At 38.2% G+C, this 16,162-nt stretch overlaps 1 protein-coding gene across 6 annotated transcripts; it reads right to left on the bottom strand.

Annotated features, from left to right (window-relative positions):
- Positions 1-957: 957 nt before the first annotated feature.
- STX16 (syntaxin 16) lies at positions 958-14,531 on the bottom strand. Of its 6 annotated transcripts, none has more exons than XR_014573081.1 (9): positions 14,218-14,531; positions 10,332-10,439; positions 9,041-9,181; positions 8,350-8,512; positions 7,488-7,579; positions 6,183-6,326; positions 5,570-5,650; positions 3,855-4,045; positions 958-3,327 (listed from the first exon to the last, which is right to left on the bottom strand). XR_014573081.1 is itself a non-coding variant. In XM_083801797.1 (9 exons), the coding sequence occupies exons 1-9, from the start codon at positions 14,350-14,352 to the stop codon at positions 3,223-3,225; spliced, it is 960 nt and encodes a 319-aa protein (XP_083657923.1). In that variant the 5' UTR covers positions 14,353-14,529; the 3' UTR covers positions 958-3,222. The 6 variants fall into 6 exon arrangements, 5 of the variants coding, with proteins under 5 accessions (XP_083657923.1, XP_083657921.1, XP_083657922.1 ...); XM_083801797.1 differs by lacking the exon at positions 3,855-4,045 and adding an exon at positions 11,792-11,835 and having other exon boundaries at positions 14,271-14,529; XM_083801795.1 differs by lacking the exon at positions 3,855-4,045 and adding an exon at positions 11,792-11,803 and having other exon boundaries at positions 14,218-14,529.
- Between the last annotated feature and the right edge of the window lie 1,631 nt (positions 14,532-16,162).

Below are 16,162 nucleotides of genomic sequence, written 5' to 3' on the forward strand. Positions count from 1 at the left end.
ATCATTAAGTTAGGGACAGCAGAGGGGCGTCCTAATCAAAACAACAGAATGATTGGGAAAGTCAGTTCTATCTATGATACAGAAACTACACTTATTTTCCACTAATAGTAGTTGCAAACATTTCTACTCATGGGAGCCTCAAAGGAAGTTGCAGCATGGACTAATCTTCCATGGCCACTCCAATTGTTACTCCTCAAGAAGTTGCAAGTATTAACGGAATTAAGCCATTCAATATTACATATTCCACCGTAATTAATATGCAAAAGCGTAATGGATTCCTTGTTTTAATTAAACTTAAATGTAAAGTTTCTTAAAAGAAAAATTCTTCCATTTTACTTTTCAGAGTTTCTAGAGAACGCTCGCAATAGATATTAATTTACTGTTGCAGCGCTTATAATACTGTCATTTTCAGATATCACTAGAATTAACTTCTGTTAATAAGGAATAGCAGCTTCTTGTTGTATGCTTGCATACATTTTCATGGAGAAAGTCTGTACAAGCCAACAGCTTTATAAGTCGTTCAGATCAAGTGGGGAACCACAGATTCTTGGGAGATGCTCTAGCAACGTTGTGCAGTTCCCCGTGGCGTTCGGTAAGCAGTCAGGCAGAGCCTCAGTACAAGCTGAGAAGAATCCAGCAACCATGAAGAGGCCACAGTCCGCAGAACCCTGTTTCTCTGCAGCAGCCCACAGAGGTGATTACAGGGCTGGACAGAAGCAGTCACTTGGTTCAGACAGCTTTTGCTCCTGTAACACCTGAGTAGGTAGCAGCCACTATTGAAGCCAAGATTCTCCTCATTTGCAGTGGCTTTTTTGGACACTGAGGCTACCCCTTCCATAACACTACATAGAAAGTTATTCTTCCAAAGCATTGCATAAGGGTTTATGGTTTAGTTATCAATAATTTAGACTGAATTGTAACAAATTAGATATCCAAAGTGATACAGAAGTCTAGAAGTTTGTTTTGCCTTTTTTTTTTTTTTTTAAATATTCAGCCTCAAATTCTAGCTCAAGTTACACAGGACAATTCACATCAGAGTTCAACCTCTTGTGCAGTGCATATTAAAAAAGTGCATTTCCTTTCACAGAATTTGGATAGGAAATACATAGCCATTTACCTTAGTGGAGTTAAGATATCACTGGCATTTCAATGGCAACTACATGGGAAAAAAATCACTGTTTTGACAATATAAATTACATAGTGCTACATAAAGTTTAAAAAAATCAGGTATTTCATGTCACTGCTGCTTTTATTTAAATTCAAAAAATATACGAGACATTAACATCACAAATATTTGCTTCAGTTTATACTATTTTTTTAAAAAATGAGTAATTGACCAATAAGGTTGGAAGTGTTTTATTACTTCTTTGAATTCATTAGCCATGATAAAATGTCAAAAGCACCAGTCAAGACAGAAATAAATAACACGATCTCATGTTAGAAAGTTGCAAATACAGTATATTAAATTATAGCAATATGCTGCTTCATACCAACTGATGTAGACAGCACACTAGGGAGACAGTAGTTTTACTCACGATCATTGAAAAGATCTATTACCAGAACAGGGGAACTGCACACCCACCTAAAAGCATCATTCTTTCTTTTAATGATTTATTTTATGAATTTAATGAAGGGCTTGAACTGGCAGTTTTGGAAGTTCAACATCCCCTTTGTCTAGAGGTAACAGGAGTGGTACAAAGCTTTTCACAATAAGCCCAAAAGCCACAGCTTTCATTTCTTTGTAGTCTTTTCTTTCAGGCTCATTCCTGCACCGAGTCAGTGTAAACCCACATCTTAGGTCCTCCTTAGTACATAGTAAAGACAAGTTCAGTGCAGGTAGAGGAATCCTGTTTCACATGTGCAACATGAAAATCATAATATTATTTAAACTGCACTTCAGGGGATTTGAGCAGAACATCTATGCAGCTTTATGGGGAGCACGGCATCAGTCAGAAATGAAGGAAATATAAGTTACAGTCCCTTTGGGGAAAAGTACATACAGAAAAGCCATATTAAAAATATTAAGGCAAGGCCTCTACAATTGCACACCACTTCAGGCCTGAATTAAAACATGAATACTCTATTACTTAGATGTTTCTCTAATTTCTCTTTTATGGCCTACAGCAAAAGTTTTCCACTGCAAAAAAAGAGTGGAAAAAAAGAAACTTCTTTACTGAAGGCCTAGTACATGTCACTTGTATGACATCTATCATGGTCAATAAAAGACCATAAACACGTCCTTTTCTAGGCAGGCATTAGAAAAAAATAATCTTCTGTCAGGGGAAAATGGATGTAATGTATACTGTAGTGAAATCACTTTTATATAAAAAACTAACATTTGGACAGATGCACTGTAAAATAAACATCTTACACAACAACTAAAGTATGAAACATCCAAGACCACTATAGCAGGCCAGATTGTGTAGAAAGCCAAATGGAGAATCTCTACTTTTTAGTTTTAACTTCATCGCATCTTTAATGTAATGGCTGTATTTAAAAAAAATGTACATGTATATATATGATCATTCTAGTGAGGGAAAACATTCCCATGATTACTCAAGCTCAGAAAAAAAATTAATTAACTGTGTTAAATTATGCCAGTGATTAAATCTTATTATTTACAAGACTATATAGCTTTCTGATTCTTAGTGATGATGCAATATCTAAATTAAGATCAGAGGGATTGGACTAGGTTCTGGTTGTTAAAAGCCTTCTTTTTCACCTAATTCATTGGAGTTTGAGTCTGGAAGAAAAGAAATTAAGTCAAACATTCTTGTGTCTAAACATATTTTAAATCTAGATCAATTTCTGTTATCTAGTTCCATGACTCAGTAACACAGTTTAAATTTGAAGCCTATAACAATTGCGACATAATATAGAAGACAATGCATTATTGTTCACAGTAACAAAGAAATTACTGTACTCACTGGTAAACTTCAATTTTGTAATTATTTAAGTAACATGTTTCCAAGTACCCCTGGACAAAGAACCAAATTATCCATTTGGAAGCATCAAATTTCCGGACTTTTTTTTTTTTTTTTAAACAAACACTTCACCAAATTGCCAAACTTGTACTTTGAAGAATTCTACAGAAACATTGCACAGACTTTGTACCACAAGGGCTTATACATTCAAAGGCAGCTTTCTGGAGTGCAGATCCATCCATTCACATTGGGGAAAAAAGTTCACATAAACTCCAAAAATAAGAAAATTAAGTGAAACCTAGTGTGACTTTACACCAATAAGAACAACAATAAGGACAATTACTATAACAAACAAAATTAAAATAACAAGCATCTTCCGATTCTTCTTTTGATATTGCTCTGCCTATAGAAACAGAAAAGAAAGAGTTAATACTTAGATTTCTGCAAAGCTCTAAGTATGGACTCTTGTTCAATATAATTAAGTACATGTACCTCATTTCCTTTGGCAATTTGACTTTTCATGTGCAGTATATTGCAAGCAACTCCCACAAAATAACTCTAATCCGAAGACTTCAGTGAAAATAAACATACACTGAAGTCATATTTATCCATATTAAGTAAGAGACTATAAAGAATGCATCCTCATGTTGGTTATGCAACCTTACTGTGAATTCTTCTCAGCAGTTCTCAAGAAGGTCCTATGCCTCCACAGGACACGTGAGCTATACAGAAGAATGATATTATTTGCAAGAACTCTTAGCTATGAGGACTGTGGAAACAAAAATCAAGCAACAGGGTATGCGAAAGTCTGAACAGTAAAAATTGGCAAGATGTTTTAAATCATTTTGCCAATAGAGCATTTCTATATTATAGCTGGAGGACATTAAAATTCACAACAATACTTCATTTTTAATAGGCATTTTGTTGTACCTGATTCAGCTGTGCATTTTCATTTAATTTCAATTAGAACTGAAAGCTTTCATTTTGTTTTGGTTCTCAGTTTTCTGCTTCATTCCTTCTTTCTTCTAACCACCTTTTCTCATCCCTTTCCTCTTTTTCCCAGGGGAATTAAAACGTGGAGAAAATTCTCCTAAAGCCAAATGAAAGTCTCCTAATAGAAACTAAACAAAACAAAACTTGCATTTAATTCTTTTTTAATTAATAAACCTTTAAAAATTTAAAGGGAAAAGATATTAATTCTTTTCCTTTCTAGTCCCTGTAAAAAAAGATATTTTTATCAGATCTTCTAAGGTGGAATTTTTGACCTGAAACGATGTAATACACAATCACTGCAGTTATTTTACTTAATCAGGCTTTAAGTATCACAAAGCCTGACAAAGTATCACTAATAATTCCTATTTTCCAGTTGAAGCAGAAATTAATAACTAGTGATTCACAACACCAGACTTCTGGAATGAATTAATGCAATTTCTATGAAAGTGCTATCTAGGTAGTTTACAATAATTATGCCAATTAAAATAGAAAAGAAAATTGACATTTATTAAATCAGAATAGGGTTAACAACAGTACTAAAACCAGCGGGGTATCTGTATTTTATATTACTATTCAGACATGTATGTTTTCCTTGATAGGTGAAAGAATTTTTATGCTATGCTGAAAACACCTGATCTCCAGTATATATTGCATCAAAAATCCATACTCTCATCAGCATTCCAAGCAGGGGTTTGCTGACAATTCATTAACTACCACTCGATGAGAAATAGCATTGATTCCAACTGATTCATTTACTTCCAGTTCAGTTTGTGCAAATTGCTTGCAATTACTTTAAGCCTTGTTTGCTAATGGTCAATGCCTTATTTTAGCAACCCCCAACTTACTTTTACGTATAAAAAGAAGAAACCTAGAACTAATTTATTTTGCTTTTCCTCAAGTGACAGTTTTTCCTGTGCATATTTTACAAGTCTGCCACAATATAAAGTTGAATGTGTAGCAGCAAGATGTCCGCATTTCCAAAACAAACTGTTCTACTTAGAAGTTTTTACATAAATCTCTCATTCTAATTTTTCCAGTAATGGAATGACTGAACTGAGCTGACAAGTCAGAACTTAGCTTAAAATCAGAACAAAACAAAAAAGCCAGCAAAACAACCACAGAAATCTGTGTTGTTCTGCCAATTGAAACTTTTCAGATGTTCATAGTAAACCTCCACATTAAAAGCAAAAGGTTGCACTTAACTTCTAACAAATGTCACATGGTAAAAGAAAACATTATTTTTTTTCTTGCTGCTCATGCTATTGAGATAACATTTTCAAACTTTAATGCATTAACTGAGTGACTGAAACCTAATAGCAAGGTATCCAATAACCAGTCCCCTTTCAGAAGTGCTGAGCTCTCAAAACAAACAGTGCAGTGAGAAGAAATTGTAGATACATTCCACCAGGTCAGCAACTCAAGATCAAAGCACGCTACCTGGATGCCCAGAAAACTATTTGACATTAACAAGCATGATGTTACCAGAAGTTACATGGAAAGTTCCTACTACAGCACAGTAGGGCATATCATACTGTACAGCAATCACTTCTGTCAGGGATTACATATAAATGAAAAGTGACTGAATAACATAATGGCTATTGAATAAAAGATAATTAGATACGCAAAACAGGTTAAATATTCTGTCAGCTTACCTTATGTAGCTGTTTTAAACCCTCTTCAGTTTTGATACATGACTGTTCAACGTTGTAGTCAATTCTATCTAGAACTGTTCCCTAAATGAAATGGAGGGAGAGAATGAGCACCAAGTTAAACCTAAACAAACTACATGAAAAAAATACCATTATGAGCAGCAGGGTAATAAACAATGCTCACAGCAAGCAGCCTGAAATGTTCATAGCTTACATAGTTCATTAGAAGACCTAGTTGGGACTTCTCTAGAGGACCTCCTTGCTTAATGCCTAACTTGGCAGCTCTGTCACAATCTCACATCACAACCTGGAATTGCCATAATCCTAGCTCAGGTATTTTTGGCTGACATATTTAACCTAAGCTGAATGTCTAGAAGAAATAACTAACGGAACTCTATAACTAATAGAACATCTGCAGAATAAACAGATGAGTTATTACTTTTTCCTCATTAATTCAACTTCTTGCAGATTTCAAGCAGAAGAAACTTCGCCTGAATTACCGTGTTTGGAAAAGTAAGGAGTGCATAAAAATACGCCATTACAACAGGAAGAGTCTAGAAACCTTAATGCTGCACAGAATCACCCATCTCTTGCTAACATTGTGGTGTTGAGGTACCTGTTCTACTATCATTGCTCCCAGGTCCCTAAATATTTCATTGAGATCGGAGATTGACTGTACAATCTGACGGATTTCTCTTTCCCGCTCTTCCACCAGTAATGTGTTCTGCTCCACCAACGCAAGCTGGTCATCTGTAAAACCCTGTTAAAATAACAGATTTGTGGTTTTCAGGTGTTCTTGAGTGAAACCTCTAGAAAGAATTATAGCAGTTACATGACTCAATAACACAATGCTCCTTTTGGAATTTCAACGATAGACAACTATTTAAGAAAAATTTTACTGTATTCTTAAAACAGTTTTAGGTCAGCTAATTATAGTCTTAGCATAGAAAATTTAAATCTTGCATCCTGCCTAATCACACAAACAACTTGTTTTAAAATAAGATCTGTCCTAAAACAATGTTTGTTATTGATCTACAAAACAGATACAGGTAGGTGTCTTGTATTTATGGCACATCTACTGATAGATCAGCATTACAGAAAGTCCCAGAATGTCAATGATCATTAATACGTGTAAAGACATGCAGCAATTCTGATTTTTTTTTCTTTTACGCTGTACAGACCTTACTGTTTGTCTCCCAAGGCCATTTACAACTGCACACTATCCTCCCCCTCCACATCCCCATCACTCTTATTTAGAAATCAAGTGAAAAGTCTTATACAGTAGGTTAGCTAGATATGTCTTGCCTTTTTCCATAACTTTTCAGTTGAAAAGCAAGCATTACAGATACAAGTATTTTGCTGCACTATTGGATGGGACACCACAGAACAAATTCCAAGGTTGCTTAGAAATGTAGCATACACAAACTCTGCAACAAAATAAAACAGAGGGTGCCTCATACTACTGTTCAACATAAGTGCACAGAAACAAATCCTTACACCATTACTTGCAACAATTTGTAATACTGTAACTGAAGATTTTCGCTTTAAATTCACTTTATAGAGTGCCATCTTCCACCAAAACTCAGCATCACACCGACACAATTCTCAAATAATTACTCTTGCGTATGGCCAGAAAGGTAGGCTGACAAAGGACTGCACTGTATTTACAGACCTTCCAGTCCCTGTCAGTCATACAATGAGAATTCAGCAGCTGCACTGAGTTCCCTCACACTGCAACACTAAGGCCAATGGCACACTCGTCTTAACATCAACAGCAATACTCATTAGGAAAATGCATCACAAATCTGCAGAAATAGAATTCCCATGTAGTTTGGTACTCAGAGTGTACCATTTTGATATTTTCATACTAAAAGTAAATTTAGATGATTCTTTGTACTGAATTTGCATAATAATAACTTACTCTGTCATAAAGCGTATCATCCTCCCCATCATCCATCAGTGGGACTGAGGTGTCAAAGAAGTGTTTGGATCTTTCCTCTCTATTCTTCATGCCTGTGAAAGACAAACTGTGTTGGAGCACGTTGTTTACACACGCTGATGTCATTCAGATTTCCTAGCACTTTTCAAAAGTGTGCGCAAGTAGGACAGTATTTTCCAACAGCTTTTGGAGGAAACATGATAGATACTGGAGAGTAAGAGTAACATCTGAAGCACTAGACAGAAAAGCATATGAAAAAAATCTACCTGATAAATGACAAAGTGTCTAAATTCTAATTGTCACATAGGCTTACTATTTAACAAAGCATTACAAATTCTAGCACACTTACAAAACATTGATTGTATCAGCATTTTTAAGTCATTACATTCCATGAAGTTAAAAGATTTTGAGCAAGCTAAGAGCCTTAAAGTGTGATCACTGGGCTGTTTTCTAACGGATTCTCTCAGGAACATCCCTCTTCTGAATTGTGATCCTCAGTTCCACCTGTACCATTTATACCAGGGGAGGAAGAAATTGAAGCATTACATCTGAAGATTTTTTTTTAAATAAATAAGCTTACTTTACTTTGCCAAAAATAGAATTGAACACAATGTTAGACTTTAAATAGGATATTCCATTCTTAATCTGTTTACTGATGCACAATTTTAATTTATCACAGACCATCTTTTAAAGTTTAATCTATCATAAACTACCAATCTAATATAATTCTGGTGGTCCTGTGACCATCACTAACCAAACTTTTCCGTACCTTCCCCAACAAGAAAATAAGTAAACCTTAATTAGTGCTTTCCACAGAAAGTACCCATGCATCTCTTATGCTTACGTTTGAGATAGTCAGACTGTGCATGCCTGAAGTTGGTGGATAGGTCCTGAAGGGACTGTGCTAAGGAAGACACTACATTCCTGAGAACACGTGCTTCTTGTTCTGTACAACTACGTGACTTGCTCTGCAAGACCTGGACTGCTCTCTGACATCTGTGAAATAACTGAAAAAACAATTGCATTAGTATAGAAAAGATACAGCAACACACGTGCTTTAAATATCACATTGCCAAGTTCCAAAGACTAACACTTTTGACCTCTAGATTTTAAAATGAATTTCTTATTGCCCGGTGCAAAGTTTAAAAAGGCACAGAAACACAGAATATAGATTAACAACCTAAATCTAACAGGATAGAGTTACACAAGCACTTCTAATCAAAGGCATTTTCTTCTTCATAACTGTTTGGACTGGAAGTCATATAATACACTCGAGGATTTCTGTGAGGAAGCTGTAAATGTGATTTAATTAAGTCTTCCAATCCCATTCCAAGATAGAAAAGCAAACAAGCAATTGACTCATTGAAAAGTTCACTGAGATGGTAAGTGCAGTACCTAGCATAAGAGCCCAGGACTTCTGGCTCACTCTAATAGTGACAAGAGAAGAAATGCTTTATCCCAAGGAAACCGCTGCCTTATCATGATACGCATTACAGATATGTCAATGTTGGTTTAGAAACAAAAGCTGTCTGTACCTGTGTGATCTCTTGGGTCGTTATTTCTATTGCACGTTCTTCGTCACTGCTGTCATCCAGTGTTGGTCTGTTTAGATGTTTATCATGAAGACTGGCTAATTCTTTCATCTTCTGTTTAACCCTGGCAATATCATACTGAATCTAAAACAGCAAAGCCAACAATAAGGAAAGGGAAGTGACTAATATTTCAGGGGAAAAGGTTCGGACAAATGCTACACAAAAATATTGAAAGAAATCTTTAACAAAAAGTGTACCAAAGATCATAAAAAAAAACCACACAAAAAGCTAATGTCTTAGTAACTGAAAACTCAGAGTATGGTTTGCCATTTTTAAACCTCCTCTTGTTAATCTAAGAGAAGACTGCTGTTTTCAGATATTCTCCATTAAGTTGGAGTTAATGTATTTATCATTATATAATTTAGTAAGAAAGGTTTAACAAACTTCCAAAAACATAAATGAAAATTCAGGTTACACCTTCAACTCTGTCAAACATGCTACAGACTAAACTTTACAGTTTAAGTTAAATTACTTGCTTTCCAACTAGTCATTACAATAGATCTGTAAGGACGATTACTGTCTTTCTGAACACGCAAACTGATGAGCTGACCTGTTTGAGATTTTAAAAGCATTTTCTGAAAGTCAAGAAGAACTTCACGCTCCAAATACTGGAAAAGTCTCTTAATTGGATGCCTCCAGAATCATTCCCTCATATTTGTCCAAATACTTCTGTAACTTGCAGCTCATCTGTGCTACACAAGCAGGAAAACCTCTCCTGTTAAGACACTAACACTTCTTGTTTTCAAATAGTAAACTGCTAATCTATGTAACTGGATTCCTCAATGGGTTCAAAAAAAGACTAAAGAATATGCTGAATTTTTTGTACCCTCCTTTCTGCATTTATATCTGAGAACTTTTCTTTGCTGAGAGCTTTAGGACTTTCTTGAAGTCTCAAGTCTAAATGCTCAGCTATAGCACGACTGCCCTAATGGCCCAGGTACACACAGTGCCAGTGCTGGGCTCCCGTTGATGATACACATCCAGTCTTCTGGAATCTCTGCTCTTGGACAACCTCCCTTTATTTCACTTGCAATATATCTTTCAAAACAATAAATCACAGCTTGCCTGATATTTTCTCTAAACAGGGGTGTCAGGAGTTAGAAAAAGTGCTTGCTTTAATCTTTCTTCTAAAACCACTTCTATCATAAAAGTTACAGCATTGGCAATACAACTGACAACACAAACAAACTCCTACATGAGAAAAACTCAGGGCTGGATTTGCCATACAACTTACTTCGTCTGCTCCATCCACCCATTTGGGAGGTAAGCGTTTTGTTACTCCAATTGCTGCCTCAGGATCTAGACTTATTCCTGATACCAGTGCCATACGATCATCAGCAAGCTACAAAAGATACAAGAAATATCCTTAAAAAGAGACAGCAAATCAACTTTACTCACACTAGATGCAAATCCTTGACCAAAAAAACAGGTACTTGTATGCCTTCCCTTCCAATTAAAACCTCAAAAATGTTTGCACATGATGCAAGTATAATCACGATCCACTTTTTCTAACGAGCTCTCCCACATACTAATGATCTATATTCTCCCACTTCCTACAGGATATGAAAGTTAGGGTAAATTCTTAACAGATTTTCAAGGAGAAGAGATGTTATTGCAGTGAGAATTCGAGTAATTCTTGCACTGGTACATTCATTTTCGGAAGTGATTCACAGCCAACAGAACCCTACCAATGGTTTACCATGGTTCATACTGAGCCAGATAGGTCTGACAATCTCATTTTGGAAAATCTCCAAATAAAGATGTTTTGTATGTACAAGAATAAACTTGCAGGAAAACGGGTGGAATAATTCTCAAAAAAAATTCCAGGGATTGTCAGAGAGTAAAATAAAACAAAGTGCCAGCCAGCTTTCACACCGCTTTCCACAGATTCACAGCAGTGTTGGGGACAGGAAAAAGATGAAAAAAAAAAAGAGTAAAAGAAACATAAAATCACAATTAATAGTAGCCTGAATTTTGAGTAACTCCAGTGCCACAACATTTAGTGCTGGGGCCTCATATGTTCAGTCATCTTCCTCCTCTGAGGGGAAGGCAGGAAAATGGATGGAATTGGAAGATGGTATAGATTTTTTTTTTCAGGTTTTCAGTTGAACCAAGCTTTGTAATTCCAGAGATTAGATATCTTCCTTTACTGGAGACAGAAGAAGGTGTTATCATAAATGACACTGCTTAAAACCTACCTAATTACTTCACTGTTTGTTCTCAGGGAAAGATTTCACACAAAAGCTCTCTTCCTAGTTCTCTCAGATTTCTATTTTTCCTGTATCAGACTTGAAATCTCTGCAGTCCCCCACCCCTTTTAAAAACCAATATTTATTCCTTCCTTAACAATTCTCTCCTGAAAGCCTGTTGGTTTTTTTTATCCCTGACATTGTTTCCTGAGCAAAGTTTATATAATTTATGCATAGCATAAAATATTGTCAATAGTTTCACTGTACCGTGTCCCATATGCATACAGTAAGTCAGACTAGTTTATACATATATACATATAAATACTATAACATTATTTCACAAAATGCTCGTCTTCTCCATGCAGGCTCGTCCTTCTACTGTATATGAGGATGCCCCATCCTATATAAAGGGATTTAATAAACTTGCAGAATAAGGAAAGGGTCATTTTAGCTCAGTTATGTATGCTTGATGCACCGTGACAAAATAAAATGTGAAAAACAATACCTCATCCAACTCCTGAAGCAATTTGTGGATCCCATCAGCCCCATCCAGTTAGAGACAGCAAAAAAAAATAAAAGAAAAAACAAAGAGACATAGGACAGATATAGTATTTTCTCAATTGACCATATCCTAGGCTTTTTATTTATTAAACATGATTGTTTACAAAAAAACAAAACAAATTGACTTAAAACACTATTCAATAGAAGTTCAGTATCATGATATATTTGAGTAAGCATTTTGCTTGATGTACAAACTTTTTTTTTTTTGTATTTCAGCTGCTTGATTAACAGAGAGATCAGGTTAAGAACCCGTTTGATTTCCATACTAGCTGCACAGTGAAGTTTCTAGTTACTAAAATTTCAAATTGAAAAGCTGCAATATATTGAAGCATGACAGCAAGGGTAATTTGACTGTAGTATTTAACATCCACTGGTGATTTAGGTTTGACTCTGATTGGAGGATCCACATACAGAATTCAGTAGGACATTTATTGGTAAGCATCCCAGTCATCACAGGTTAAAACAGACAGCAAATGACGAAAAGCGAAAGCAAACACAGTTTCTGCTCACTTATGTATAAACTTCAATTATGCTCTAGTTTCAGATACCCTTAGTTTTATGTGCACCCCCAAACCCCCCAAAAATTAGCATCTGCAATGTATCTGCACCTTTGTAACTCATCACTCCTTGTAGCGTAGGGAGTATGCGTGAGCACTGAGATCTATAACAAGGACAACGTATTTGTGGTTTAACAAAGCAGAAGGCTTCCATCAATGACCTCTTTTTTCCTATACCAAGATCTTGAAATACTACCATATTGTCAAGAATGCTATTTTGATTATCTGAGTTTAAGGGGTGGTTGACAGATGAACACATCTTCCAGGGCAGAAAGCAGGTTTTGACATACAGCTCTCATAACACAGGACTTTTCAGGAGAAGCCTAGAGAATGAACGAAGCTAAATCAAAGCACTATGAGCTAGAATTAGCAACACTGCCCTGTATACAGGGGCTCTGCTCTGAGAATACCACCCAAAAGAAAAAGTAACTAGTTAATAGTGATAAACACCTTGGAAACATGAAGGTGAAGAGCTCACAGTACCACCTGTACACTTCTTGCCATGCTTGTAACAGGGAGCTGCTACAGAACTCTGTCCACCAGATCACGGCTGAGCCACTGACTCATCTGCTTGACAAGGCCCTAACAATTTCCAAACACTTCACTTTGGTTATATTTGAATCAGCATCCTAGAAAATGCTTCAGTTCGTATCAACAAAGACTGTAAACAAACATCTTATGCAAGTGCTCAGTGTTATTGCACTCTCTGTTGAGTAAAAGTAGTTTCGCTGCTCGGTAGCCTGTAGGCAAGTTCAAGGATCCAAAAATTTCAAAGATCAAAAAAATGATATTGGCAAGAAAAATTACTGAGAACCAAATGCAATGCCTAATGAAGCACGCATAATACATATCACTAGTGATATTTCCGGATCTATAAATGCAATTTGATGCATAGCTTGTATAGATACAGATGTAACGAAATTAAAAATGAACAAAGACTGTTCAGTGGCAACTCATCAGCTGAAATAAGTTTTGCAGCATGAAGCACTGCTTTTCCTAAAAAAAAAAAAAAAATCTTTAATGGGAAGATGGGAGTGCCAAAAGATATTTACTGGAGGCTATTACAAATGGTAAGTTTGAAGAATCAGCTTTAAAAACTGGTAAAGCTGAGCTGCCAGGCTCTTTCATTACTGCAATCAACAGTTTTCAAACACCCTTCAAATTGCTCTAAGGAAACTGCTTGTTTATAAACACCTTTTTTTACCTACTTTGGGAAGAATTATTTCAAAAATTCTGAACCTTTCAAAGCAACCTTTAAGATTGCCATCCCAGTGTGACCAGCTCAAAACTTGGACAAAGCCACACACAGTGCCACAGAACAAATAGCTTTTCGAAGTTTCTGTTAAGAGGGATCACACTAGAACCTCCTGACGTCCCCCTGCTGCAGATGAGATGACTTTGGGTATTACTCGCATTTGGGGAAACAACAGACATAGGAACAAACTATGGAAAAAGTCAAGCAACAACAGGGATAATCTACAGTACTGTATTTAACGGTGCCCACACTGCAGCGGATAGAAGAGCTCTGCTCTGTGAAACAAATTATTATTTTTTTTTCCACTGGGGAGACAGCAGAAAAAAAATAAGCAATGGACAAAAACCTCATGTCAACACCGCCATGAAGTTATCTGAATTAAACAGAGGCGCGGCGAGCCCAGAGCCAGGCCTCTTCTATTCGCTTTTTGGGAAAGGGGAGCACGGGGGGACGGGGGGGACAGGGGAGGGGAGCAGCACCGGGGGCTCGGTGGGGTCTGGGGAGCGGGCACCCGGCTCGGCTCAGCACGGTACGGTAGGATGAAGGGAGGAGACTCACCGCAGCAGCCATGCTACGTGAACTCAGAGGGCTGGAGGAGCCGTAACTACTCACTTGCTCGGCCAGCAGCTGCCGGCTCTGCACCGCCTTGTTCCGCAACAACAAGAACGCGTCCGTTAGGCGCCGGGTGGCCATGGCCTCCCGAGCCGGCGCCACTCCCCCCCCCCAGCCCCGGGGCCGCTCAGCGCCTCAACGCCGGGCCCTCGGCCCCAGCCCCGCCCGGGGCCCGCTCAGAGGGCCCGGGGAAAGGCCCCCGGCACCGGGCGCCCCCGGCCGCCGGCCGCGGCCATGCCCCCGGATCCGCCGGCAGCGGCCCGGCCCGCTTCCGCGTTGTGCAGCGCCCGCCGCCGTCCGCCCCGCTCCGCCCGGGCCCGCAGGCCGCAGCACTAACGTTCCGCCTCCCTGCCGGCCCCCCCCGCCGCCCTCTTAGGGCAGGAAGAGCAGAAAGCCCCTCGATCAGCCCAAACAGCTGGGAAATAACCCCTCTCACAGGGCTGACGTAACCCCAAAACCCTATGGGTCCTGGCCTTGGCGGTGGTGGTGAGGGGTGTTAGTGCCTTGTGGCGGTCGCTGTCTCAAAGGGCAGCATCCGTCTTTACGCACCCATCACCAGGCTCCCTTGGTGATGGCACAAAATGTCTTAGCATAAAAAAGACCTAACATTTCCAGAGAGTTTCCAGTTAACTCTGTACATTTACAGAGTTATCTCACTGCTTGATGCATCTCTAACAGAAACAATTTTGGTTCAAAGCATAATATTGTAGCATGACCATTTTGATTTGCTTCTCTTCCCTCACTTTTTTCCTCTGAGTCCCCAACATTACCACAAATTTGCTTTGCTTTCAGTGAATTCTGTATTCCCCAAAACAAACAAGCGAACAAACAAACAACAAAAAACTCACACAGGTCTTTATGTCAGCTCAGACAATTGAAAACTCCGGACATTCTCCCAAAATAAACATGCCATTTAAAATGACAGCACTGGGTTTGACTTTCCAAAAGAGGCTTTTTAATAAGGCTGTGGCTGAAATTATTATCTTTTTCTCTGCTTTTTGACACCTCAGTACCGGACAGCCTGGCAGCTGTTCACCCCTGAGACAAGCTCCCGCTGCTGCCGGCGCCAGGCCTGTGCTGATGGCTGCCCGGCCTCTGTGGACATCGCATCAGCTGTTCCCTGGGGCTGTCAGGGCAGCTGCTGCATGCTGGTCACCAGGAGCATCTCCAGCTTAAATTCTCACCAGAAAAATCAAAAATTAGTATTTACACATATGGAAGGAACAGTGAGTGTAATCACAACCACATTTTCTGGAAACATTACCCCATTTTATCTAACCGCTTGGACAGATTTGTACAATGAGAAATAGAAAGAAGTATCCCTTTTCTGTTGCAAGACATTTTGGGCATTTATTTGAGCAGCCCTTCTGCCTCAGTGGGAGAGACAAAAACTTGGAATTTAGCAAGGAAATAAACTCCAGCCTTACAAGGATCAACACATGCATTTCATTTTTCGTGGTCTGGTGAAATGTGTTTTCACTTTGGCTGCCTTACAGAGACTTTAAAAATATATGTATATACTTCATTTCTTCATGCTAATTTTTAATCTACTGTAACAATTTTTTATTCTATGAGAACAGTTTCAGCTAATGATCCTCCAGCCTTCTCTTGGCACCGCTACTGTGGCTATAAGCTGAGTGGAATTTTGCATGCAGCCAGAGGTCTTCCAGCAATCTTTTGGTTCTGGATGCCTACACAGAGAAAACTGGTTGGAATATCTCATTTAGCAACTGTGTGCCCAATGGGAAGCCTTACGCCCCTAATGTGCTGGAAGTTGGTGCACACTGGCCATTTGCGTCTTTTACTTCCTGATTTTTGACAGCTTAAAAGGTTTTGAATGTTGGGAAGGCTGGGAACTGAAGCAAAGGGTGTAAAAAGTGTTTGGGACCAG

This window comes from Anser anser, assembly GCF_964211835.1.
Source record: "Anser anser genome assembly, chromosome: 16".
Classification (NCBI taxonomy): Eukaryota; Metazoa; Chordata; class Aves; order Anseriformes; family Anatidae; genus Anser; species Anser anser.

What these genes read in the sequence shown, in the direction of transcription:
- STX16 (XM_083801795.1), bottom strand. Translation starts at nt 14,352, where the DNA reads ATGGCCACCCGGCGCCTAACGGACGCGTTCTTGTTGTTGCGGAACAAG. An exon ending in ACAGTCTGACTATCTCAAAC is followed by an intron (nt 7,580 to 8,349) that starts GTAAGCATAAGA and finishes TGTCTTTCACAG; the next exon opens with GCATGAAGAATAGAGAGGAA. An exon ending in GTTTAAAACAGCTACATAAG is followed by an intron (nt 3,328 to 5,569) that starts GTAAGCTGACAG and finishes CTGTTTCTATAG; the next exon opens with GCAGAGCAATATCAAAAGAA.